This window comes from Meriones unguiculatus, chromosome 3 (genome assembly GCF_030254825.1).
Source record: "Meriones unguiculatus strain TT.TT164.6M chromosome 3, Bangor_MerUng_6.1, whole genome shotgun sequence".
Classification (NCBI taxonomy): domain Eukaryota; kingdom Metazoa; phylum Chordata; class Mammalia; order Rodentia; family Muridae; genus Meriones; species Meriones unguiculatus.
Genome location: NC_083351.1, coordinates 65,592,010 through 65,618,591, shown reverse-complemented (window position 1 = coordinate 65,618,591; position 26,582 = coordinate 65,592,010). Strand labels below are relative to the sequence as shown.

The following is a 26,582-nucleotide window of genomic DNA, read 5'->3' as shown; positions in this document are numbered from 1 at the left end:
GCGTATCATTTTAGCTTTTTATGGTATCCAACCATGCTTGGGGAGAATGTCACAGTAAATTCTACCGGAGTGGACGCAGGACTAGCCACAGGATTATCAACATGGATTGCTGCAGCCATGAATCATCTGAAGGAATGGGCGGGCATGGGAGTGTTAGCAGGCCTTCTGGTGTTGGTCTCCTTGGTTTGCCAGTGGTATATATGCAAGATTAGAGTCTCACAACAGTGTGATGCAGCCATGATCATTCAGGCCTTTACAGCCATTGAAGCAGGACATTCTCCCCAATTATCATTCTTACATAGAGCAGACCCTCCTACCCACGGATGGCACTGGCCACACAGGGATGGGCCTTCCCACATCAATTAGCAAATATGTTACATTATCCTACAGACATGCCTACAGGCCAATCCAATGGAGAGAATTCCTCAGCTGAGAGTCCCTCTTCCCAAATGTGTCAAAGTTTGTGTCAAGCTGACCAAAATGATTACACAGTGTGACAGATGAAATGCAGCAGAAAGGAAACTGCAAGGGGGGAGAACCAGTTATGAGACTTAAAATTGTGAGCAAGGCAGCAGCAGTAACACAGTTGAGGGGAAATTTAAAAAAAAAAAAAAACATTTAAAGAATGAAGAAAGAATCAGTTAATTTGAAGACATACCAAGAAAGGGGCAAACTGAAAGAGAAAGCTTCAAAGATGATTCAGTGTTTCTATCAGTAAAGGCAGAATGAAAGACTGGTGACACATTTGATCACAACATCTAAAACACATAAAATCCCATCTGTCTGCACATCTTTGCTGGGCATCTGGCTTAATTCATGCATGCCAGATGAGGCCTTCCAGCATCTTTTAAGGGAAGATGCTGAGGTATGCCTTGCTAATAAAAAGCATAACCACATAAGGCCTGGAAATACATTTAAAAAGTAACGTCTCTTTTATAGGTAAAAACTGTATGGTATCTCATATTTACCTACAAACAATCCACTTGGAAAGAGGGTGTGTGAGGCAATTATAGCTCTATTCAGCAGCTGAAGGTGGATGAGGCATGAGCACACGTAAGGATGGCGACTCCCTCAGGACATATGTCCATTTAAATGAACCTAATGACTTACCCAGACTTACTTTTTAAAGAACAATGCTGCAAAATATGCAAATGACATTTTTAAGTAATTATTACTATAAAGAAAAAATTTTGACATATTATAGACATTTTACATATAAATGCAAAAATGTACTAAAAGCAAACTGATAAAACCCTACTTTGTTCAACATTGCCTTTCCATAAAGCTGAAAACTTCCACTAAAGTCAGAGAGAATTAGTAAACCGGCAGCAATTGCATGCTAAGATTTTGAGAGTCAATATTAGTATCAGTAAGAGATGTGAACAGTATGCACCATGCCGCACACAACCAAACAGTGCGCATCTCACATCCATTGATGCATTAGGGAAAACGACAGCATAAGCCGCTACTAATCAATCTCTAGATATTAGCTAGAATGTCTTATCCTTTATAATTGCACCCTAATTTAAAATGTTACAGGTAATTATGTTCATGAGAGTCCGGCATTAATAATTCACCTTAAAGTTTGGATTTATGATTTTTTTAAATTAAGTGTAAATGATTAACTGATATGAGATAATCTGAACTATTTGCTTTGTGTAACTATCTTTTGGATGCATGTGTTAATGTTAAACTCACTGGATCCCAAGCACTGAAATTTTAAACATGAGATAATCCAAAGCCTTATGCCTGACAGCATTTTACCACTTGAAAAGGAAGAGCAAGTCACAAGAGTTGAGAGTCTTCCCTTTCCTCTACTCAGCTGTTCTGTGCGTAAAACCAAGTCTGTTTACTAACAGTGAAGAAGAACTACATCACTGGATTCTATTATACACAATAATTATTAACTTCTCAAATGAAAATACATTGTGTACATATATGAAATCCTGAAAGAATTAAATATAAAGGGACATGATTCTAACCAAACAAAACTAAAAGGATTCATTCAATCTGGAATTGGCATTCTAAAACAGTTACACATGGCTCCATATTTTGTAAGGAAATACTCCAAGTCTGCCTGCTTTGCTTACATAAGAATTGGGGTGCAGTGCACTCATAACTCCTTAGATGCCACAATTTACAACTCTTTTATGCAGCTCTGTAAATCACTGCAATACCATGTATATTTTCTGATAGAACATATAAGTATAGCCTTGAAGCTGTTTTTCATGTAAAGTTCTGGCATAGTTATAACAAACATGCACTTAATTAGTTTCAAAATCCTAAAGGAAATTATTTACTAAAGGCCTAACAGTGTTATTTGGAGATGATCTGTATACATTACAATCTCAATATCTGCTAGGAATCCTCTGTGTAGCTTTGTGACACTGAGCCAGCCATTTAACTCTTCTTAACCTTAGTTTCCTCATCTGTCACATAAGACTCATGACTAAGTCTCAGTCTAAGAGTTAAATGAACCAGTCTACAGAATGATCTCAAAGCCAAGTGGCACATGGCAGACATGACAAGTCACCAGCCATCATAAGCCACGGTCCTCATAGAATACAAGATGTTGTGATTGCTGCTTCTACACAAATGTATGTGTTTCTCAAGGCTTTCTTTTGCAGTTTTGAACACACAATTTCTTCACAGACTCCATCAGTGAACACTAAAGTGAACTTTGAAAATTATAGCAGCTGGAACTTGGGATTTAACTGGGAAAGTGTGCACATAAAGTGGCTTAGAACAATTTCATAAGCACTACATATGATTTAAGGTAAACATATGCAAAGAAACTTTCGTTTTTCTAGGATCTGACCAAAAACCACCTATCTGCATTATTTGCTTGTTGTCTTAACTATGTTCTATTGCTGTGAAGAGACACCATGACCAAGGTAACTCTTATAAAGAAAAACATTTAAGTGGAGGCTTCTTAGAGTTTTGAGAAGGTTAGTTCATTATCATCCAGGGGGAGGGCATGGCAGCAGGCATGGTGCTGGAGAAGTCCCTGAGAACCTTATATTCTGATCTTCAGGCAGCAGGCAGAAAACTCGGGCCTGGCATAGGCCCTTGGGCATAGGCTTTTGAACCCTCAAAGCCCACCCCCAGTGACTCACCTCCTCTAACAAGGATACAGCTTGTAATTCTTCCAACCAGTTCATCACCTAAGGACTGCACATGTAAAATTACAAGCCTATGCAGGCATTCTCATTCAAACCTCTCCAACTCTCTTATATCTCTTGCTGGTCAGATACACCAAACCTTATTCATGGCTCTCTCCAGGCCTCTGCTCCCATGAATCTCATGGCTAGGGAGAACTTGCTGTCTACATTTTCCCACTAGATTCCTCCAATTTGAAGATTGTAACTTAAACGTGATCTCTTCAGAAAGCTCATCCTAATCACCCTTGTATTGCTTGTAATGTTAGACTCTACATATGCTCTTATATCTCGTTTTAATGATCTTGCTTCATCTTCTCCCTTCCCCATCAATAAACATAGGTTCACTGAGATCATAAGTATCCCAGCTATTAGTGTGCACTAATACTACCTATGTCTAACAAGGCTACTCAGATTAGGACAATAATGGCTAAAAATCTTTACCACAACACTTAAAGCCCTCTGAACTAAGAACAAAAGCTTTACTCAAATAATTTTTTTAAAATCACATATTAGTAACAGACTATATTAACATGTGTCAACAATATTCTGAGTCACCCTTGAGAAGGAAATGAACTGATTAAAAGGCAGTTGTCTGGCTGCTCAAGCTGTGGAAGCAGCAAAGCCCACCACCCACGTGACCATGCTGAACACCTTCAGCCACTCTAGCTATCAAAGGGCTAGTGATCAGTCATAATTGTATTTATGTGAATCAATTCAAAACCGTTAAGCAGTGAATACTAGTTTATACCTCACCTCTTGAAAAGGAAAACAGTTCAATTTGTGCTTCAGTTTATTATATTTTGGATAAAAGTAATCAGCAGAATCGTATGTAAATCATTATCGTTAAATTTAAATGAGCAAGTTTTCTGTTGTGTTTTACACTCTAGTTATACAGGTAACATAAAGAAACTTGTCACCAAAAACCAAGATTGCAAGATTATAACAGAATTCTGTATATCTGCTTTGGATTGATTTCACTTCCAGTGGATATGGTAAAGTTTCATATCCTTAAGCATAATCTTTTTTAAAAAAAAAAACTCAAAACATAGAAAATACATTTATTCAGCAATTCTTTGAAATGGGGCCAAGACCTGTCCTTAGCATGTGGGTTGTTTGGAGTGTGGAGTCATCCTTCCTCCTAAACTACACCAATAATGGGACATTTATGATGCTCAGTTACAGGTCTTTTAAAACATGGCTTGAGAATTTGATGCACAATGCTCTTGCATTTAAAATCCTTGTTCTATCCAATGCATCAAGAACTGCATTTTTAAAAATTTATTTATTTTACATCCTGGCCACCGTTTCTCTCTCCCTCCTCTCCTCCCAGTACCTTTTACCAGCCTCCCATCTTAACACCTACCTCATACCACCCCAACCCACTCCCCCTCAGCTTCTCTTCAGAAAGGGCAGGCTTCCCATGGACATCAAACAGTCACGGCATATCAAGCTGCAGTAAGACTAGCCAACTCCCCTCCTACTAAGGCAACCCAGTAGTAGGAAAGGTCCTTGCCCACAGTAGTATCACCTCACAAATTAGCCAAAATGAGGCATGTAATAAGGCATTACTGGGCCTCTTTATAGCCAAATGCCAATGTTGATTGACTTTCCATGTGCAAAAAAAACAGGCCTAAGGAGCAGCGGGGAATCTGTCAGAAGCTATACTCTCTGCAGGTAGCACATGACAGGTGAGAGGGGGATGCTCCTGAGCAGAGGGAAGGCCTGGTAATCAGAGAGAAACAGATGGCCTCATATGAACGAACATCATCTTCTACTGTGTCTGTCCAAGGAATTCCAAGATTTCTCCCATTTTATGTATCTTGAAAGATGGGAGTTTTCCAAGTAAAACAAAATTAAAGTACTGTAAAATAGGGGTACTGAATAAAATATGTACTTTATATAATCCTATTGTTTGCATTTCTCATCCTCAAGAAATGCATGTGAAATGAAACTGGACAGAGATCCAATAAACATACTGCAAGGAACAAATATCACATGCCAAGGCCTGAATTAGACTAGAAATGTTTGCAATTTAACTCTGTCCTTTCACTGAAAGCATCAAACACAGCCTCTGTGCTGCATCAGTCAGTGTCTCTCACCCTTGTCAAACTGTTAGTAACTTGGAAGGATTAAATAAACAACCTTCCCAAGCCCAACCTTCAAGCTTCAGTGATGAAAAGTCATTACTGAGTCATCATTATTATCAGCCACATGTGATGTAACCACAAAAAACAACACAGAAGAAGTAAAACTGCACAGACTCTTCTCTAAACTTGTTAAGGATGACCATTAAATTCCACTTTCCTCAGACAGCAGTGATTTAGTTGATAGCTAAAACAGCATGAAAATAAACCATGTGCTCTATCTTCTTTCCTCTGTGCCTCCTTATTTATGATGCCGTAACTCTGTGACCTGTGAGTAACAGTTGTGAATATCCTGGATGGCAGCAAAATCAACATTAGCCAATAAATGCAGGTCTTATCAGAGAATAACAAAGTTACTAGTGAGCCTTAGGTTCTTGAAAAACAATGTATAAAATCCACTAGAAGCCATCAGATAGGAATCTGTGTGTCTTGACTATTTAACATGGCTAATGGACATGTTAAACAGATAACTGAATAAGTTAGCATGTGCAGTTCAATCTAACGCTATTAATGATATTCAAATTATGTTGAATATGTCTTCTTAGAAGTAGGTCCATTAAATAACATGAGAGGCAAAACAGACCAAAAAGACTTCTTGAAACCAAGTGAATAATCCAAACATATTTATTCTAAATAAATAGCAGAGGAAAAGACACTAAACTTAAATGTTTAACTTATATTACAGCATAAATCTATTAAAAATCATTATGTATCTGTGATCCTGGATCAAATCATTTTCTTAGAAAATCATTTTCTGTAGATTAATACATTTTTGCAAAAGTTTATCCAAAAGAAAATTATACTTTAAATAATTCGTATGTGCTTGAATATTATATAAAATCTTCAAAGTACTATAAGAAAATTGAAGATTTTGCCTAAATAACAACTCTTGTGTGGTTTACTATTCAGTATAGAATGAGCATAACTTTTAAATCGGGGTCTTTTCATCCACACAGAGAAATTAATCACAATTCTACATATTAACAATGAACATGTGAAAAATGGTATTTAAAACACAGTATCATTTAAATTCATTTCAAAGCACACAAAATATACGGACAAAGCCTTAAAAACAAATGTACAGGATCAAAATTCTGAAAATACAAATCAAAGCAAGTAAAATAAAGGGCACCTTTTCAGAAATGTCTAGTTATTGATATTTTGGTAAACTGCAGATAAATATTGCTAATAAAATTTCCATCTAAACTCTTTTTTTTGGGGGGTGTCCTTGTTGCTTGTTTTTTAATTTTTTATTTAACTTTTATTAATTACACTTTATTCATTTTGTATCTCCCCATAAGCCCCTCCCTCCACCCCTCCTGGTCCCACCCTCCCCCTCCCCTTTCTGCATGCATGCCCCTCCCCAAGTCCACTGATGGGAGGGGTCCTCCTCTCTTTCTTTCTGATCTTAGTCTATCAGTTCTCATCAGAAGTGGCTGCATTGTCAGGGTTCTAGGTTATCTCCATGAATAGTCCTTGGTTGGAGTATGAGTCTCTGGGAAGTTCCCTGTGTTCAAATTTTCTTGTTCTGTTGCTCTCCTTGTGGAGTTCCTGTCCTCTCCAGCTCTTACTATTTCCCACTTCTTACATAAACTTCCATCTAAACTCTTGAGCAAATCTTGTTAGTGGCATAAGGCTTGCTGTAACAACTGTCCTGTGTACAAAATATAACGTCATCTTTTTGTTATTGCTGAGATTTTAGTTTTCTTTATTCCAAAATGGCATTTCCTCTCAGCGGGTAAACTATATGAACTCATAGGCAGTTCCAAAGTTTTACATGCTTTCTTGAAGACTAATTTCAAATTCCTAGTAATTTCATAAAGGTGGTCATTTTGAGAGGCTAGATCTTAAATTTTACTAGTGTATCCAAGAAATCATTTATTTCCCCAACTAAAAGGGAAATGGTCTTGGTAACTACAGAGAAAAGAATTTCCATTTAAAATGAAAAGAGGATGTAAGAAACAGAATTGGTTACAATGAAAGCCACAAAGGAAAAATCAGGTCAGCCCTCATGGTTGATGTGGTTTCTATGCAAAGATTTCATACTGAAGACAGGATACCAAGAGGCAGAAATTATATTTTAAATTTTTATGGGTTAGTAAAGAAGCCTTTTGAAATACCTTAGGCAACTTGAAATACCTTAGGCAAAGTAGGTAGATTTATTTACAAATTTCCTGCAATAACTTCACGGCTTTCTGCTGTAGTCTCTGGCCCTAAGATTGCAAGCATGAACAATGGTTGTATGGTCTCTATCAGCTTTCCTATGTAGAGAGAACGGTAGAAAGAAGTTGACTTGGATACCTTCAATTTAAACCTGTAATCCAAGGAATGACAATTAGAGCAGTTTGCCTAGTAATCTCAGAAAATAATAGGCTGAAGCAGGAGGACTGACGGAAGTTCAAGGCTGGTCTGGAGTTTCAGGCCACTCTAAAGAAAAAATGATGGATAGATAGATAGATAGATAGATAGTCAGATAGATAGATAAATAGATAGACAGACAGACAGACAGATAAACAAAGAAAAACAAAGAACAGTGATTGTCTATTTCTGAACCAATCACAATAGCCAGGGATGACATTCAGCTATACCTTGAGAATTTACCACCTCAGCAGCCAGACAGGTATTTTCTAGCAAGAGCAAGAAGAATAAAGAACCAGTTCTTCCTCACAAAGCAAAGTAGTCATTACCAAAACAGTAAGAAAGTATACCCAGGAGGGGAATGCTGGGCTAGCAAGAATAAAAGCAGTTCAGTGTCCAAGTGGGTTCCATAGTAATGAAGACAGGGACTGTCTCTGACATGAACTGATTGGCCTGCTCTTTGATCACCTCCCCCTGAGGGGGGAGCAGCCTTACCAGGCCACAGAGAAAGACAATGCAGCCACTCCTGATGAGATCTGATAGACTAGGATCAGAAGGAAGGAGAGCAAGACCTCCCCTATCAGTGGACTTGGGGAGGGGCATGGGAAGAGATGAGGGAGGGAGGATGGGTTGGGAAGGGAAGAGGGAGGGTGTTACAGGGGGGGATACAAAGTGAACAAACTGTAATTAATAAAAATAATTTTAAAAAAAGAATAAAAGCCACCTGTATCACAGGGTAAGAACAAGAATACTTATGCCATTTGCTAATCTGAAGTTAGAATATCCTACTGACAAACCTGAATCAGAACAATCATTCACCATTTTGAATGTAATCACTTTGGAAACTAACAGAGAAAAGCAAACCACGGTATTCACTGAATACCTGCCAGAGGCACATAATGGGAAGACGAGGAAAGCACTGGTACAGAGCTACCAGTTTATGATGATGGCAGCTTGCAGATCTGGAAGTCAATACATTACCCTTGCAGAAGTTCTCCATCAGCAGTGGTACCAGTGAAACAGAAGACAATGTTACAAAGAACAATAAAAAAAAAAAAAATCACAACTCATTTGTAAGGTGACTTGGAAAACACGGGATGTAATATTCCATCATACAACCTTGACCTTTTTTTTTTTTTTTACTTTCAATTTCTAAGTGGTGGCTTCAAATATACCTGCAAATTCCTGAGGCCACTTCTGAAGCTTCAGAAGACAGAGACTAACTTCGCTCTCTTTGAAGTTGGACTCCACGTAGTGACTCACTTCTAACAAACACTATAATGTACGTAACTTCCATGAAAGGCATTGGCAAACCTTTCTCACAAGTCTCTTGAATCTAGGAAGATGCCATCAACATGTTGTAAAGACTCTAGCATCTATGTGGGACAAGATTCTCCTACCAGTGTGTAGGTGGTCACCACTGAATTCCAGGTCAACCATTACTCATCACAGCCAACACCTCGAGCACAGCTTTTTAAGAGGCCACCACACAGGACTTGACCCAAAGAAAACTTGAGATTAAACAAACAAACAAACAAAAGAAATCTTCTGGAGCTTCTTTTCCTACTGATTGTAAAGTTTATTTTATTTCAGTCTGATTAACATACAGACTTATTTAAATTTTTCTAAATTTGTTGAGCGTTGTTTGGGGTCCCAATCTGTGGCATATTTAGAGGAATTTCCACAGGTGGCTGAGAAGAATGATTATTCTATATTGCCTGAGCGAAATATTCTATAGCCATAATTAGGTACATTTTGATCCGTGATGTCATTTAATACTACTGTTTTCTGTTTTGTGTTAATTTTTGTCTATGTTACCTACACTCTGGGAAAAGTGGAGTGTTGAGCTCATATACAACTACTACTGCATTTTATTTTCTGTGGTGCAGTGCCTGCTAGTGTTTGCTTTATGAAACTGAGTGCACCTGAGTTTTGTACATATGCTTAGGGTTGCAATAATGTCTTCCTGGTGAATGTGTCATTGATCAGAATGAAGTGACCTATGTCTTTTCTAAACAGGCTAGAAGCCATTTTTGTCAGATATAAAGAATAATGCCTGCTTTTTTCCAGGACAGTTTATGTAAATGTCTTAAAGCATTTAGAATCTAGTCATATTGTAAATACTTTTAAATATGCTATATTTGATTCTCTTTTTATTTTTTGCTTGCTCTTTCTCCTCTCCATAGTCATAAACAGTTCATCTCTTTCCAGTCAACCTTTTCCAAGAAAAATGCTAAGATGCATGCTGCTCCTGGTTTCATGCAGGCACACATTTTCACATGCCCAGAGCACTAACATATTCATAAAGCGACATAATATGCTATTATGCCTTGGTGCCTTTGTTTTGGGAAAGATAAACTAAATAGAATGCTTTTGCATATTATTTTTAATAAACAATAGCTCACTGATAATCATCGACACAGAGTACATTTTTAATTCTTTTTCAACATGTCATAATGTTCTATGACATAGTTATTACCATCATTTATGGTACTATTCAATAATCGATAGATATTTACTCTGCTTTTTAATATTCTATCTCTATTAAGAAGCTACTGTGAATGTCCACATATGTACATATGTGTCCTGTACACTTGCAGATACATACGTTATGGGTTTTTTTTCCATGTACTGATTCACATTTCAATTAAGTCAGGAAATCTTAGCAACTGGAACAATTGAATTGAAGACTGGTTTTCATGCTAAAAGAAGTCCGAGAAGAAAGAATACTCATTTACATCTGCCAACAACTATCTGACGAGCCTGTCTTATATGCTGTCAGCAATAGTCACCTGTTCTCCCCTGTCTGTCAGTATAATCACAGGAAATTAACATCTCATGGAGCTTTAACTTGCAATTGCACACTTAAAGTGAATTTATCATCCTCTTCCATGTCTGGAGTTCATCTGAACCACTTATTCTTTAAACCGCCTATTTGTATCTTTCTGTGTGCACATGAGACATATGTATATATTCAGGTAAACATGTACACATGTGTGCTCCTGCATGAAGAGGCTACAGGTCAATCACTAGTATCTTTACTGGTCACTCTCCATCTTATTTTCTGAGACAGGGTTTCTGACAATGGCCAACAAGCTCCAAAGATCCAATGGTCTCTGCCTCCCTAGTGCTGGGTTTGTTGATGTGGCCACTGAACAGGGATTTTCCATGAATTCTGGAGACCCAGGGTCCTAAAGTTTGCACAGCAGGCACATGGCCCTATGTGAGATGCCCTCACCCCATTTTGGTAAATTTTAGCTTTTCTTATTTAATGATAATAGTCATTTTAACTGCAGAGTTTTTTTAAAGCCCTCTTACCTAGTATCTTTTTATACTTAATTTTCTTACTAGAACTGATTATATCTTGTGTCCTTCCTGACGCAGGAAGACAACATGCCTTTACTCCAGGTGTTGACACACCTTTAATGTGGGGCACATCTTCTGCTGGAAGCCTCTATTAGGACAATGGAAGGCGGATTTCTTCTTTGTCCTCACCTTGTTAGAATACCCATTCCTTCACTGGAATTGGAGTATACTTTTTCAGGATTCTAGCATATACAGAAATCACTTCAGACAACAGCCTTGTTGGACTAAGTAACTACTAGATTCTTGGACTTTCCATTCACAGCTTGGCATTGTTGGATTAATTGGACTGCATATATAAATATATGTATGTATGTATATGTGTGTGTGTGAGTGTGTGTATGTGTATCTAGAGAGAAGGGAGAAAGAGACAGAGAGAGACAGACACACAGAGAGAGACAGAGAGAGAGAAAGAGAGAGAGAGATTCATTCCATAAGTTCTGTGACTCTAGGAAACCCTGACTAACACAGAATGCAATCACACCATGACACCTGCTTGAAGGTCAGAGGGCAACTGTAGGAACTGGTTCTCCTTCAGCCATGTGATTCTCAGGGATGGAACTAAGGTCATCAGCATTAGCAGCAAGCACCTTTATCCTCTGAGATAATGATTTTTCAAAATTGTAATTAAAATAATTACATTGTTTTCTTCTCCCTTTCCTTCTACCCTCCCTTGTCTATCCTCACCTTTCTTCAAATTTCATGACCTCCTTTTCTTTAACTATTGTTTTTAATACATATAAAAGGAATCAACATGTAAATTCAATCCCCCAAGTCTGATCAGTGAAGTCTGACTGTGTATGTTTCTACAGATGAACACTTGGTATTAGATAACCACCAGTCAGAGGGCTCATCCCAAAGAACATGAACTACTTTGGGATATCAACTGTTGATAGAATTAGTCAGGTTTTATTTAGACAACCATGCAGAAATTTTGTGAGTCCAGTTTCTCTGCCATAGCTACAAGGCTTGATTTCATAGCAGAATTCCTGGTCCTTTAGCTTTTACAAAGTTTCTACCCCTTCTGCAAATATTTCTACTCCTGGCTTTCTGAAATGGTCTCCTTCTGCTTCAAAAAGAAACATCTTTGGTGTGGGGTGAAATCTACAATTATCTCTGCACATAAAGATAAGCATTTAGAATGCAGTTAGGAATTACACTGACTTAGTAAAGTGGAGTAGTAAGTTCTTCTAAGATCTATGATGCTACATGTAGTTGGCTAGTAGAGTAACCATAGAAAAAAGGGAAGTAGGAAGGGTCAATGGGAAGAGGGCTAGGCGTGATCTAGCTAGAAGAATAGTAGACTATCAGTGATATGAAGTGGAAAGTAGAAAAACAGGAAGGGGCTTTAGTTGAATCGGAAGGGCAACACAGAAAGAGACAAATGGAAGAAAGATTTGAAAAAACACCATGACGCTTGAAAAACTCATAGGAAAGCATTATTCCATATTTAGCTAAAATTACATATAAGTGTACAAGTGTATGTATATTAAGCTAGATATAAATGGAGTTATACGACATTGGATGATAATGCCATCCCACCCACAACAGGCTATCTAACAAAACTCCAATGTGAATCATGATAAATCTCCTTTCTAGATATTGGGCAGGGGAAGCCGAGACTCCTCAAACAATATAAACCATTGCTGTTGCCCTTGCTTCCCTCCTTATAATAAAGGTAAGTTCCTAGTACTGAAGAAACCACTCAATTTGGAGACAGGACTCAGAATATCTGAGTTGAAGCTGACCAGAAAGCCTGCTATCTGGGACTAGCTTTCATAGAACAAGGAAGTGATGTGCAAGCTATTATTGAGAAAGCAATCAACACTCCTACATAGCTGTGATGCCTATGAACCACAACAATGACCAACATGACAAGAGTTCCTGAAAGGTCCAGTTTCTATCTTAGCATTTATATCTTAACTAGTAAGCAACAGCTATTTAGGTGGACCTTAACTGATTTTCATGTACTCAGAGGTGCCTATATATTTAAATAACAGTTTTTTAAATATTTTCTACATTTTATTTCTGTTATCCCCTAAATTATATCTACCAGGTATCATTTTCAATACTCTCATAATTATCTGGAATCTTTTGAATGTCAAATGTTGTCATTATGAGCACAGACATTTAAATTTAACCTGGTACAATTTCACAATTCCTAATGTTTACTTCTGCTTGGAAAGTCTTACGCTATACTAAAACATTAAGTCAGATTTCTATAATGCCCAAAAAAGTTCTATATTTCTGTTTTTTACCTAAACCTGCCATCCACTTGATGTTGGGATCCAGATTCTTATTATTCTCACTTTGGGGTGGGGGGTGGGGTAAGGGGTGGAGGACACCAGACAAGGTACTCTAAATCTACTGAGTAGAGCTCATTTGAACTCACAGACACTGAAGCAGCAAGCAGTCTCCAGCAGGTCCTCTCTCTACACATAATGGTTGTAAGTTTAAGGGTTTATGGGACATCTGAGTATGTGAACAAGTGGATCTCTGATTTTGTGCCTTTTCTTGGGCTCTTTTCCTTCAGTTTGTTTGCCTTGTTCAACTCCAAAGTGATTGTTTTAATTTATTTTGTTATCTTTAGTTATCTATTTGAAGCCTGCTCTTTTCCAAAGAGAGATAGAAAGGAAGTAGATCATGGTTGGGAGGGGAAGAGGGGAAGAACTGGAGAGAATAAAGGAAGGGGAGACTGTAACAAGATATGAGAAAGACTGTAACAAGATATGAGAAAGACTGTAACAAGATATGAGAAAGACTGTAACAAGATATGAGAAAGGTATGAGAAAGAAATCTATTTTCAGTAAAAGGAAAAAAAGTGTCTAAGTTTCTAATTCTAAATGAAAAGGACTTTCTCTAACCCTACATTTCTGTGGATTGTGGTCATAAAGACTCTTATAATTTTTTGTTATTTTTCTATATTTAAAGCTTTTCTACATTTGGAAATATTTCCATACACGATAAAATAGTCATATATGTGTATGTGACTCTGACTTAGCCAATTTTATTAATTTATGTGCTTATTTACTTATTTGTGAGTGGTGTATGTGCACACTCACTCACATGGCAGTACAGGTGGAGGTCAGAGGACAAGTTGAGTTACTTAGTTCACTCAAATTTGTGGTGGTTTGTATAAAAATGAACCCCTAGGCTCATATATTTGAATGTGCCAAGGAGCGGCATTATTTGAGAGGGCGTGGAAGATTAGGAGCTTATGTCCTTTGTGGAGGAAATGTGTCATAGGTTGGGATTTAGGTTTCAAAAGCCCATGGCAGGCCTAGTCTCAGTCAGTGTCAATGTCAGTCTCTCTCTCTGTCTCTGTCTCATTTTCGTTATCTCGTCCATCTCTCTTTGCCAATAAATGAGGATGTAGGTCTCAGCTACTGAGTCAGCTTCCCGTGGGATACTATGCTCCCCACCATGATGAAAATGGATTTCACCTCTGAAATTGTAAGCAAGCCTTCAATTAAATGCTTTTTACTAGAAGAGTTTCCTTGGTCATGGTCTTCACATCAAAAGAGCAATAACTAAGATACTTCCTTAGTAAATTACTGTAAACAAGGCATATATCAATCTAATCTATCAACTTATATACTGTATCAAATTATTTTAGGAACCATCTGTCCTTTAAATTTTATTCATATATATGTGTGTATATGTTTTTTAAATATAATTTTTGTTAATTATAATTTATTCACTATATATATTTAAAGAAAAAGAGGCAATGAATGGAGAATGGGATGGGAGGAGTCTGAAGAAGAGAGAGGGACAAAATGTTGTACATACAGTATACCTATACACAAGAATAAAAGAACTATGATTATTATTAGCTATTACAATTTATTCAATTTGTATCCAAGCTGTAAGCTCCTCCCTCATCTCCCCCAGTCCCACCCTCCAACCCTCTTCCTTCTGCCATGTCCCTGCCTGAGTCCACTGATAGATGAGGTCCTCCTCCCCTTCTATTTGATCCTAGCCTATCAGGTCTCATCAGGACTGTCTGGATCCTCTTTCTCTGTGGCCTAGTTAGGCCACCTTGCCAGGGGGAGGTGATCAGAGAGCCAGCCACTGAGGCCATGTCAGAGTGACCTGGTTCCACCGTGCTGGCAAGATGGCTCTGAAGTGAGGGTGTCTGCCACTACTCCTGACAGTCTAAGCTTGATCCCACATCGTGAAACAGAGTGAACCAAGTCACTCAACTTATCCTCTGACCTCCACCTGTAGTGCTAAGTGTTGGTGAGTGTGCACACACACTCCAAAATAAGTAAATACATAGACAAATAAAACAGGCTAAGTTAGAGGCACATTTTTACGCACTAAATGTCATGAGAACCAGCTAGAACCATGTGCATCAGTGTAATAAAGTTCTCACAGAAACCTGACTGTGGTTTAGTGCACATACATGAAATAGCACAGGCATGAGGCAGTGTGCTACAAACTGAAAGTGTTTTCACAGACCACAGCAATGGGTGCTAAGCAGACTCTTCCACACAGTTTCTCTCTATTACTCACACAAGGAGAGAAAATGCAGGTTTTGGCTAAGCACAGTCATTCCAAATAGAATTTGCTCAGGTTGTAATAACTGAAAGCTATTCTATTGCTCAAATAAGGCAGAGAAGTCTAAGGCTGTAGGTTGTTTCTAATAGTCTCTAACTTACAATAGTTTATTATATTTTCACTGTATTTCTGCCTCTCTTCATAAAACAGACTTCTTAATCCTAGGGGAATACTTACTCTTTTTATACTCTTTTATAATCTTTTTATAATCTTGCTGGTTTTTCTGTTGTTGGGAGTTTTGTTTGTTTGTCTTTTGGGCTTTTCTGGTCTTCCAAACAAGTCCCTCAAAGTCATGACACCACCAAAACCTAACGTGACATGTCCTTTATAATAAAACAGGCAAGAGAGGGCACTGTTGTGGGCAGCATTAGTCAGGATTCCTGACTCTGGTATGTACCAACTGTTCCCTTCCACACAGCATAATAAAGTAAAGAACACTACCTCTCACTGGTGGTTTGTTTGTCGGTTTTCTTCCCGTTTTAAAACATTACTTTTGATTCCCTTACAATCCACTATCAGCGACAGCACTTTTGCCTCCAGCAGTTTTCTGATGGATGCCTGATCAGTGTGTGCATCCACAGAGCTTTCCACCCCCAAAGCCCCTCTTAGAACTTCAGCAGTCCACGGGGACCACTGTATAACACAGCAGTTTACATACAGGGGCTTATCAGCTGTGTTGGGTCCGTTTGCATTAGGATAAATGCTCATGGGTGGACCTTTCCTTTTGTGGCTCTCCTTTCAAGCATCCTGCCTAATTTACTGGTAAAGTCCCAAGTGCTATGTACATCTTTAAGGACCAACTCCAGAGACTGCCAGACAAGGAAAGGATCTCATCTTTCTACCAGTGTAATCCCAGATCTGTAAGACCCACAGCTCATTTACTTAGTAATTTAATAAACATTTTGAATGGTCACTAATTCACAGCATTACAGTAGACAAGAGGCTTAAGGAGTCTAAACTGGCAGGCTCCTAAGGATATTGCCTTTTCTCGAAACATTTTGCTTGCTTATTTAAATCAAGAAGATAAATTTCCTCAGAATTCAGCTTCTTTAGTTAAGAATTTATTGCTTCCAGATTCAGGGACAGGAGCCTTATCAATTGAGCTACCCAAGGGAGGATGTTTAATTCTCATTCAAAAGGGCAAATAAAATACACACCAGAAGCAGTTGAAGAGAGGACTGGAGCCTACCATGGATATCCTCTGAAATACTCCACTCAGCACTGGATCAAAGCAGACACTGAGACTCACAGCCAAACTTTGAGCAGAGCACAGGGAGTCTTATGGAAATGTGGGGAGACAAAAGGATATGAAGGGGACAAGAGTTCCAAAAGGAGACCAATAGAGCCAACAAATCTGGGCCTTTGGGGGACTGCAGAGACTGATACACCAACCAAGGACCACGCATGGAGAGGACCTAGACCCCTGCTCAGATGTAACCCATAGGCAGCTCAGGCTCCATGTGGGTTCCCTGGTAAGGGGAGCAGGAGCTGTCTCTGACATGGACTCTGTTGCCTGCTCTTTGATCACTTCCCCCTGGTGGGGTGGCCTTGCCAAAACACAGGGGGAAGAGGATCCAGGCAGTCCTAATGAGACTTAATAGGCTAGGGTCAAATGGTAGGGGATGAGAGCTCCCCTATTTGTGGTCTAGGGGAGGGGAATAGTGGGGAAGATGGAGGGAGGGTAGGACTGGAGAAGCCAAGGGAGGGGACTACAATAGGGATATAAAGTGAATAAATTATAAAAAAAAATTAAAAATTAAAAAGTGAGAAAAAAAGAATTTAATGCTCATGATGAACGCCTCGCATACTCTTCCACAGAAAGCTTACCCTTAGTAAAAGCAACAGAACCAAAAAATCTGAGCACAGGGGTCTTTTCTGAGACTGATACTCCAACCAAGGACCATGCACATGCACAGAGATAATCTAGAACCCTTGTACCGATGTAGCTCATGGCAGCTCAGTTTCCAAGAGAGTTTCCTAGTAAGGGGAACAGGGCTGTCTCTGACATGAACTCAGTGGTTGGCTCTTTGCTCATCTCCCCTGACAGGGGAGCAGCCTTGCCAGGCCACAGAGGTAGACAATGCAGCCAGTCCTGATGAGACCTGACAGGCTAGGGTCAGATGGAGGAGGAGGAGGACCGCCCCTATCAGTGGACTAGGGGAGGGGCATGAGTGAAGAGGGAGAGAGGGAGGGAGAGTGGGATTAGGAAGGGATGAGGGAGGGGGCTACAGCTGGGACACAAAGTGAATAAATGTTAATTAATAAAAAAATAAGTGAAAATATTTCAAACAAGAATCTCCTAATTAAAGTAAACTAAAGTCACTCTTTGATCTTGGAATTAAAACAATAAATAATATTAAGAACAGGGAAGTACACCAAAAAAAGGTAACAACAGACATTTCTACCTAGCTTTTTAAATCTATCTCACTATGAAAAAATAATAAGCTTTGTTCTTTTTCTGTACCAAGTATTTTATTTCATGAAGCACTAGAGTTTCTCATATTCTAAGACATATTCACAAAGAAGTAAGTGCTTACTATAAATGTTAAAGAGAAGCCAGATTTGACCTTTAGATAGTAAATAAAATCTGCCACTTAAACACCAAGTTTTATATGCAAATGTAGTAAAGAAAGTATTGAAGAAAAGTAAAGAGAACATTCAAATATAACATAAAAAATGTTATTTTCTCTGGTGTAAGAGACAGGTAAAAGCTGGTATTCCATAAAATTTTAGTTGAGCTATAATCTAAACCTACAAAGCCCATTATCTTAGCAGTTAGTAAGAGTTGTACTTAAAATAATATTTATAAAATAAAGTGATGTCATCCTAAAATCTAAACCACTAGTTCTCAAAGTATACCGAAACAATCTTATTTCATGAATAAATAAACAACTCACCAAACAAATCTGTTAGAAATGTGGATTTGTGATCTCCACTGCACAACTGCTGAGTCCAAAATACTGTGCTAGCAAACATGGCAGATTTGAGACACTGCATGAATATTTCCAAAAATGGAGACAGAGCCTTCAAACCTTAATATGTTCAATCTCATAGGAAAGTGGGCATTTTGTTGTTAAGAAAGACTAGAAAACATTACACCATGCTTTAATGTCTACTGCTTAATTACTGTTGTAATGCCCTCTGAGATATAAATCATATATACAAAAGACTTGGGCATACAATTCATGTTTAGCAAATTCACAAAACTGTGTGACTATCATAAAATTGACTTGCAAACTTTTTCTCAACATGAGAACAACTTTAAATATTCTCTGACTCCTCCCTCCACACTATTAAGTATGCACGGATGCATTTCCCATCTCTGTAGATTCAACAGCTTGGGGCAGTTAAATTTAATTGAGTTGTGAGGGGTTGTCTGTTGTGCCTGAATCTCCTCGCTTTGATCACTATGTCCAAGATTCATCCGCTGTGCAGCATGCTAGTGCCTCATTCTTTTCCTGTAACTGGACAACACTACTTAGAGACGTTCATGCGAACATGTACTCTCATTTCTCTTGTGCTTGGATCTAGGAGTAGAAATAGGGCAAGTGATAACTCTGTTAGAGGAAGTTTCAAGTGGTTTGCAAAAGTTATTCTACCATTGACATTCCTGTCAGCAGTATATCAGAGTTGTGATTTCTCTACAGTCTCACAGGTGTGGCTGTGACATGGTACCCCACTGCCATTCGGCCTTCTGTGATGGGGAGCATCTTTTCATGAGGTTCACTCTCATACTGGTGGACCTCTCTCATCTTTCTGAAGAATACTCCGGACTCCAGAAACAGGCGGACCCAGTCTGCAGCGCAGGTTTCAGAAACAAACAGTGAAGGCTGTGGATAATTAGATTTCTAGAGGCAGGCATAAGAATACATTCAACAAAAATCAGGACATCATGGTTTCAACAGCAACCCTCAAAATGAATGGATATTTTAATTCATCAGAAACACAGGAAAATAATCTTAAATCTATGCATATCCAGTTATTAGAGGCACATAAAGAGGAAACAAAAAAAAAGCCCTCAAAGAAATAAAGGCAAATATAACCAAACAAATAGAAGCACATATATAGGTACATAAAGAGGAACTAAACAACAACAAATGAGGACATCATGGACAGACAGGAATCCAAATTTAAAAAGATGAAGGAAATGGAGCAATATATGAAGACAAAATTACAATCAATAAAGAAAACACACATAAAGAAATTGCTGGAGATGGGAAACGTAATGAAGACATTGGGAACCACAGAGGTAAGCATCACCAACAGTATACAAGATTTGGAGGAGAGAATCTCAGGTGCTAATGATACAATTGAATAAATCATTACATCTCTCAAAAAAGACATACATTCAGAAAAGGTCCTGACCAAAAAAAAAAAAAATTCCAAGAAATTAAGGACACCGTGAAAAGACAAAATCTAAGAATAATAGGAATAAACGAAAAACAAAAAAAAAGCTTCATTCTAGGCTCCAAGGTCCAGAAAATCATAGGGGGGGGCGGAGCCAAGATGGCAACTAGCAAGCATAGTTTCTGAGCTGTGGAAGAGCTGAACACCTGATTGGGTGAGTGGAAGGACTTCTAAAGCCAGGGAAACGAGGAAGATGAGAACTTTGGTATGGGGTCACCCGTGGACTTGTTTGGGGAAGAAGAGAAACAATCCTTTGATCTGCCTGCACTCCCCTTTCTCGGACCTCCCTCCTCCTCTGCACAGCCAACGCACGGAGATTCTCAGCTCAGAGCTCAAGGCTGGGGTCTGCAGTGGCTGAGGTGGAGCTCCTAGCCCCTTAGCGGTAACTACCAGCTGTACCAGTCTTGGAGTCCCAGACCCGCAGCACCATCCTCCCAGGGTCCCAAGTCTGCTAGCCGCCATACTGGCTCCACAGGATCTCTCAGCCACTAACTGAAGGACCTGCCCAAACCGTCAGTGACAGATAATATGCTATATACCCACCAAAGCCCAGGAGACCCGACATAAAAGCTAGGCACACCAGGTTCTGGCCTCCAAGGCTTGGAGAGCATAGTGGAGGATCCCCAGGACATCCCAGAAGGCATCCGGACCAGCATGCCAGCCTCCAGCTGCAGCTGGACTTCCTAACCTGGAGGTGGCATCAGCAAGGAGCTGGCGGAGTGCATCAGTCCTCCTGCAGACCAAGCAGAGCCAAACCAGAGAGCAGAGAGCCCTGATACTTGATCCCTGATCATGTGACCTGCTTGAGAGTGAGTGCACCCTTGAGTGTCTGCAGAGCCCCAGGTCCAGGGTCCTTCTAAAATAGAAGACAGGCAACGAACCCCTCCTACCCAAATACCCACTGTGGGAAACAGAGGATCACTTGGGACATTGAAGCCCCTAAATCGGTTAGAAGTAAAAGTGGGGAAGAGCCTAGAGCTCATTGGCACAGGAGACTACATCCTGAACAGAACACCAACAGCACAGGCTCTAAGAGCAACAATCAATAAATGGGAACTCATGAAACTGAAATGCTTTTGTAAATCAAAGGACACCGTCATCAAAACAAAATGACTGCCTCCAGATTGGGAAAGAATCTTCACCAACCCTTTATCTGACAGAGGACTAATATCCAGTATATATAAAGAACTAAAGAAGCTGAAAAGCAGCAAACCAAGTAATCCAATTAAAAAAATGGGGAACAGAGCTAAACAGAGAATTCTCTGTAGAGGAATATCGAATGGCAGAGAAATACTTAAAGAAATGCTCAACATCATTAGCCATTAGGGAAATGCAAATCAAAACAACCCTGAGATTTCACCTTACACCCATCAGAATGACCAAGATGAAAAACTCAAGTGACAGCACATGCTGGAGAGGTTGTGGAGAAAGGGGAACTCTCCTCCATTGCTGGTGGGAATGTAAACTTGTACAACCACTCTGGAAATCAATCTGGCACTTTCTCAGACAACTAGGAATAGCGCTTCCTCAAGATCCAGCCATACCACTCCTAGGCATATATCCAAAAGAGGCTCAAGCACACAATAAGGACATTTGCTCAACCATGTTTGTAGCAGTTTCATTTGTAATAGCCAGAAGGTGGAAACAGCCCAGATGCCCCTCAACTGAAGAATGGATGCAAAAATTGTGGTACATCTACACAATGGAATATTACTCAGCAATGAAAAATAAGGAAATCATGAAATTTGCAGGTAAATGGTGGGACTTAGAAAGGATCATCCTGAGTGAGCTGTCCAGAAGCAGAAAGACACACACAGTATATACTCACTCATATAGAAATATAACATAGAATAAACCTACTAAATTCTGTACATGTAAAGAAGCTAATCAAGAGAGAGGACCCTGACTAAAACGCTCAATCCCCATCCTGAAAGACAAAGAGGATGGACATCAGAAGAAGAAGAAAACAGGACACAACCTAGGAACCTGCCACAGGGCCTCTGAAAGGCTCTGCCCTGCAGACTATCAAAGCAGACACTGAGACTTATGGCCAACTGTTGGGCAGAGTGCATGGAATCTTATGTAAGAAGTAGGAACTAGTAAGTTCTGGAGAGGACAGGAATCCCACAAGCAGAGCAACAGAAACAGAAAATTTGAACACAGGGAACTTCCCAAAGACTCATACTCCAACCAAGGACTATTCAGGGAGATAACCTAGAACCCCTGCACAGATGTAGCACATGACAATTCAGTGTCCAATGGGTTACATAGTGATGGGAAGAGGGACTGCCTCTGACATAATCTGATTGGCCTGCTCTTTGATCACCTCCCCCTGAGGGGGAAGCAGCCTTACCAGGCCATAGAAGATGTCAATGCAGCCACTCCTGATGTGATCTGATAGACTAAGATCAGAAGGAAGGAGAAGAGGACCTCCCCTCTCAGTGGACTTGGGGAGGGACATGTGTGAAGAAGGGGGAGGGAAGGTGGGATTGGGAGGGGAGGAGAAAGAGGCTTATGGGGGATACAAAGTGAATAAAGTGTAATTAATAAAAAAAAAGAAATCTATACACCTAAAGAAGATAAACAAGGAGGACCTGGGGTAAGATGATCAATTGCCACTTAGAAAGACAAATGATATGTGCATTGGACATAGGAGAAAACAAGTAACAGCACAGGAGTCTACCACAGAGGCCTCTGAAAGACTCTACCTAGCAGTGTATCAAAGCAGATACTAAGACTCATAACCAAACCTTCAGCAGAGTGCAGGGAATCATATGAAAGAAGGGGGGGGGAGTTAATATGATGTGGACAGGATAGGAGCTCCACAAGGACCAAATATATCTGGGCACGGGGGTCTTTTCTGAGACTGACACTCCACCAAAGACCATGTATGGATATAACCTAGAACCTTTGCACGGATGAAGCCTGTGGTAGCTCAGTAACCAATTGGTTTCCCATAGTAAGGGGAACAGGGACTATTTCTGACAGGAACTCAATAGCAGGCTCTTTGACCTCCCCACGCCGCAAGGGAGGAGCAGTCCTGCTTGGACACAGAAGAGGACTTTACAGCCAGCCCTGAAGATACCTGATAAAACAGGGCCAGACGAAAGGGGAGGAGGTTCTCCCAAATCAGTGGACTTGGAAAGGGGCAGGAAGGAGATGAGGGAGGGACAGAGGGTTTGGGAGAGAATGAAGGAGGCGGATACAGCTGGGATACAGAGTTAATAAAATGTAACTAATAATAAAAATAAAAAACCAAAAAGAAATAAAATTAAAAAAAAGAAAATCATATAAGAAATTTTTCCCAATTTAAAGAAAGAGGTGTCCTTAAACATACAAGAAGCCTACAGAACACCAAATAGACTAGACCAGAAACTCCTCACATAATAGACAAAACACTAAATCAACAGAACAAAGAAAAAAATATCAAGCAAGGGAAAAAGCCCAAGTAACATATAAATATAGACATATCAGAATCACACCTGACTTCTCAACAGAAACTATGAAAGCCAGAAGGGCCTGAGAGGATGTCAAAACACTAAGAGACACAGATACCAACCCAGACTACTACATCCAGTAAAGCTTTCAATCAACATTGATGGAGAAAACAAAATACTCCATGACAAAACCAAACTTAAACAATATCTACACAAGCAACCCAGCCCTACAGAAGATAGCAGAAGGAAAACTCCAATCTAACAAAATCAACTATTTTAATTTTTTTAATTGAAAGAGAGAGAGAAGAAAGAAAAGAAGAGAAAGAAAAGGGCCTACATATGTTTAAGCTATATGGGGTCTCATCACTGAGACAGAAAAGTAGTCATGAGCTTCCAATCCCTAACCAGGAAGCTATCTCCATTTGGTATCTGCTCAGAAAGGAAAAATAAGTAGTCACACTATGCCTTTTAACCACACTTAAATATAGGTCCAATGTCCAGCAGCAGATGGCTAACACAAAACAAACCCAGTGGTATTTCAGTAGACTTCTTGCCTCATATTGCTATGACTTGGCTTTTTTTTTTTTTGACTTATTGGTCTGATATTTAAATAAAGTTGGATATTAACCATATTTTACATTTTTCTTTATCTACCTAAATATTTATTTTTAATTGCCAGATTAAATGAAATCTAAAAAATACTCAGGCAAGTAAAAATTTCTTTTAAAAACATTCATCAAAACTTCATGAGCTATAAAAAAATTCACTTTTAAGAAAATCTAAAAGTTTTCAATATTCTTTAACCCTTTCCTTGGGTATTTAAACTAAGTTTCATAAATACTATTAATTAAATCTTTAAAGACCAGATTAAAAAAAATCTTCAAAATAGTCTTCTCCCTAAAACGAAGTTAGGAGCTATGTAATGGGAGTCATGGACATGGCATAAATACCTAATTATAAGATGTATTAATGCAACAAATTTCACATGTTTCTGCTTTAGTTTAACAGTACTGCTTCAAACCCTAGATCTCTGTTCTCACAAGCCTTTATAATCACAGATTTTACTAGAACTGTTGAGCATGAGAGATTTGTGGTGGCAGAAACAGCGCCTGGACCCTTACAGAATAGCTGATATCCTAAGCTATGATCCTCCCCCAAAAGCTCTATTATAATCCTCCCCAAAACACTCTATGTCACCTCACATTACCAAGTCCCTCATCTTAACATCAGCCTCCACTATGCTAACTTCATCTGGAAGAAGAGCAATGTAGAAGGGAAGAATACAAACACATTCAGCTCCTTCCTGGATCAGCAGAACCCTTGTCTGTCTTTCCTTTCAGATTTAGGTACCTGGGTCTTACAGTGGTCACATGCCAGAAAGCCAAGAATTATCTTATCAATATATTTTCATTTTTTTAATGGACAAGTTTTTATTTTTATATAAATGAGTAGCTGGCTCATGCCAGGCAAGAAACTTCTGAGATCTAGATCACTGTAAAAATAAAAAATCCAATAAAATAAGACACTCTAGCTAGCTCAAAGAATGTATTTTTTCACAGTGGGTGGAAACTAGGACCTTTTCTCTTTCAATTACGTTCCCACGTGCATGCCAACCACATTGCTCAGTCCCAAAGACAATGAAATGTTAACTAAGAGTACCTTTTTTCCAAAGATGACAAAAGTGTGTGTCCAAAGGTTGATTAAGAATCACAAGGCAGTATTTCAGGTTTCCTAAAGGAAAAGGAAAAGGATAAAATACACACATCGATGAAATGAGGCCCACCCATCATCAGTCTCTCTACCATAAGGTCACTGTACATACAGCTAGACTGCAATGGCAGCTGCTCTCACATACCTTCCTTTTAAAAAGTATGTATCTCTTTAAATTAAGACTTTGCTCAGAATGTCTGTCTCTCTCACAGACATACTTTTCTGTGAGAAAGAAAACAGGTCATAGTAAACTTTTTTGTCATGGGATAAAATACGAATTCTCAGCCTTAAAACATTTCTCCCACTGATATGATAGACTCTGCTAGCAGCTGATTTTATGCCATCCTACCATTTTTAGAAAGTGGTGTGTCTCAGGGGTAATACAGCACATTCATTCTTCCTCATTCATGCACTTATTTTTCATTACATCACACCGTACTTTGAACTTTCTAATGTAAAACCATGTGTGTGTTCTCACAAACCATACAAGTATATTTATGGCTCTTGTAGACAGTGCTATACAAGGACATTGGAAATGTTATTTTCTCAACTGTTTTAGAAGGGAAAACAAGCACATTCAAGCAGAAACAGTTTTCTCCATCCTGGGATTTTTGATGGGAATCAAAAAAGAATCGCCTCTGAACTTCCTATGGAAAAAAAAAAAAGCCAATCAGCGTGTTGGGAATCTGTCAGCTTAGTTCAATACTCCTCAGATACAGAAACCAACTGAGTGCTTGGGGAAAAAAAATTTTTTTGTGATCCATCTTACTATTAAAAACAGAAAAGGTTAAGGGAAAGAAAAGGATATGTTATCATATACAACAAACCTTATTAAGTACATAAAAGCACTGGGGATATAAAAAAGAGTAAGTGTACAGGCTCTGTATCCATTAAGATATTGATAATATTAAATAACAGAGGCCACAATTTGAAAGAAAGCAAGGAGTGGGATATGGGAGGGTGTGCAGGGAGGAAAGGGAAGGAGGAAATGATGTGACTTATTATAATAAAAAAAATTAAAGTTAAAAAAAAAGTGTCCTAATGATGTAGGATGCTAACAATAATATTACAGATTTTAAAGTAACCCTTAACATGTCATTGGGACTAAATGTGTGGTACCTACGAACTATGCAAGAATGAGTTGAAATGGCTTCTGGTTAGGAGCACTTGGTGCAAAGAAGCTGACTTCAGTGCCCAGCACCCACGAAGGTGACTCACAACCACCGCAGATAATAACATTAGTTTATGTTAGTGATCTCCTTTAAGTTATATCTGTTTAGTTGCATGATTATTCACTTATTTATCCTGGAAGGGAAGAGCTGGTGTCGTGTGGAGGTCAGAGGATAACTGCAGGGGGTCAGGTCTCTCCTTCTAGCTGTCGTCTTTGGGATAAGATGTGGGCACTGGACTTGACCACAAGTGGCCTTACATACTGAGCCATC

General features: G+C 39.0%; 1 protein-coding gene across 7 annotated transcripts in view; it reads right to left on the bottom strand.

Moving 5' to 3' along the window:
- Tpk1 (thiamin pyrophosphokinase 1) overlaps positions 1 to 26,582 on the bottom strand; it is a 378,233-nt gene that overhangs the window by 290,716 nt on the left and 60,935 nt on the right. For 4 of the 7 annotated variants that reach the window (XM_060380097.1, XM_060380100.1, XM_060380095.1 and 1 more), the window contains one exon: positions 25,090 to 25,161. The exons of the other annotated variants lie outside the window; for them this stretch is intronic. In XM_060380097.1, the coding sequence (XP_060236080.1) occupies positions 25,090 to 25,161 (72 nt within the window). The remainder of the gene's footprint in view (positions 1 to 25,089; positions 25,162 to 26,582) is intronic. 7 annotated transcript variants of the gene reach the window in all.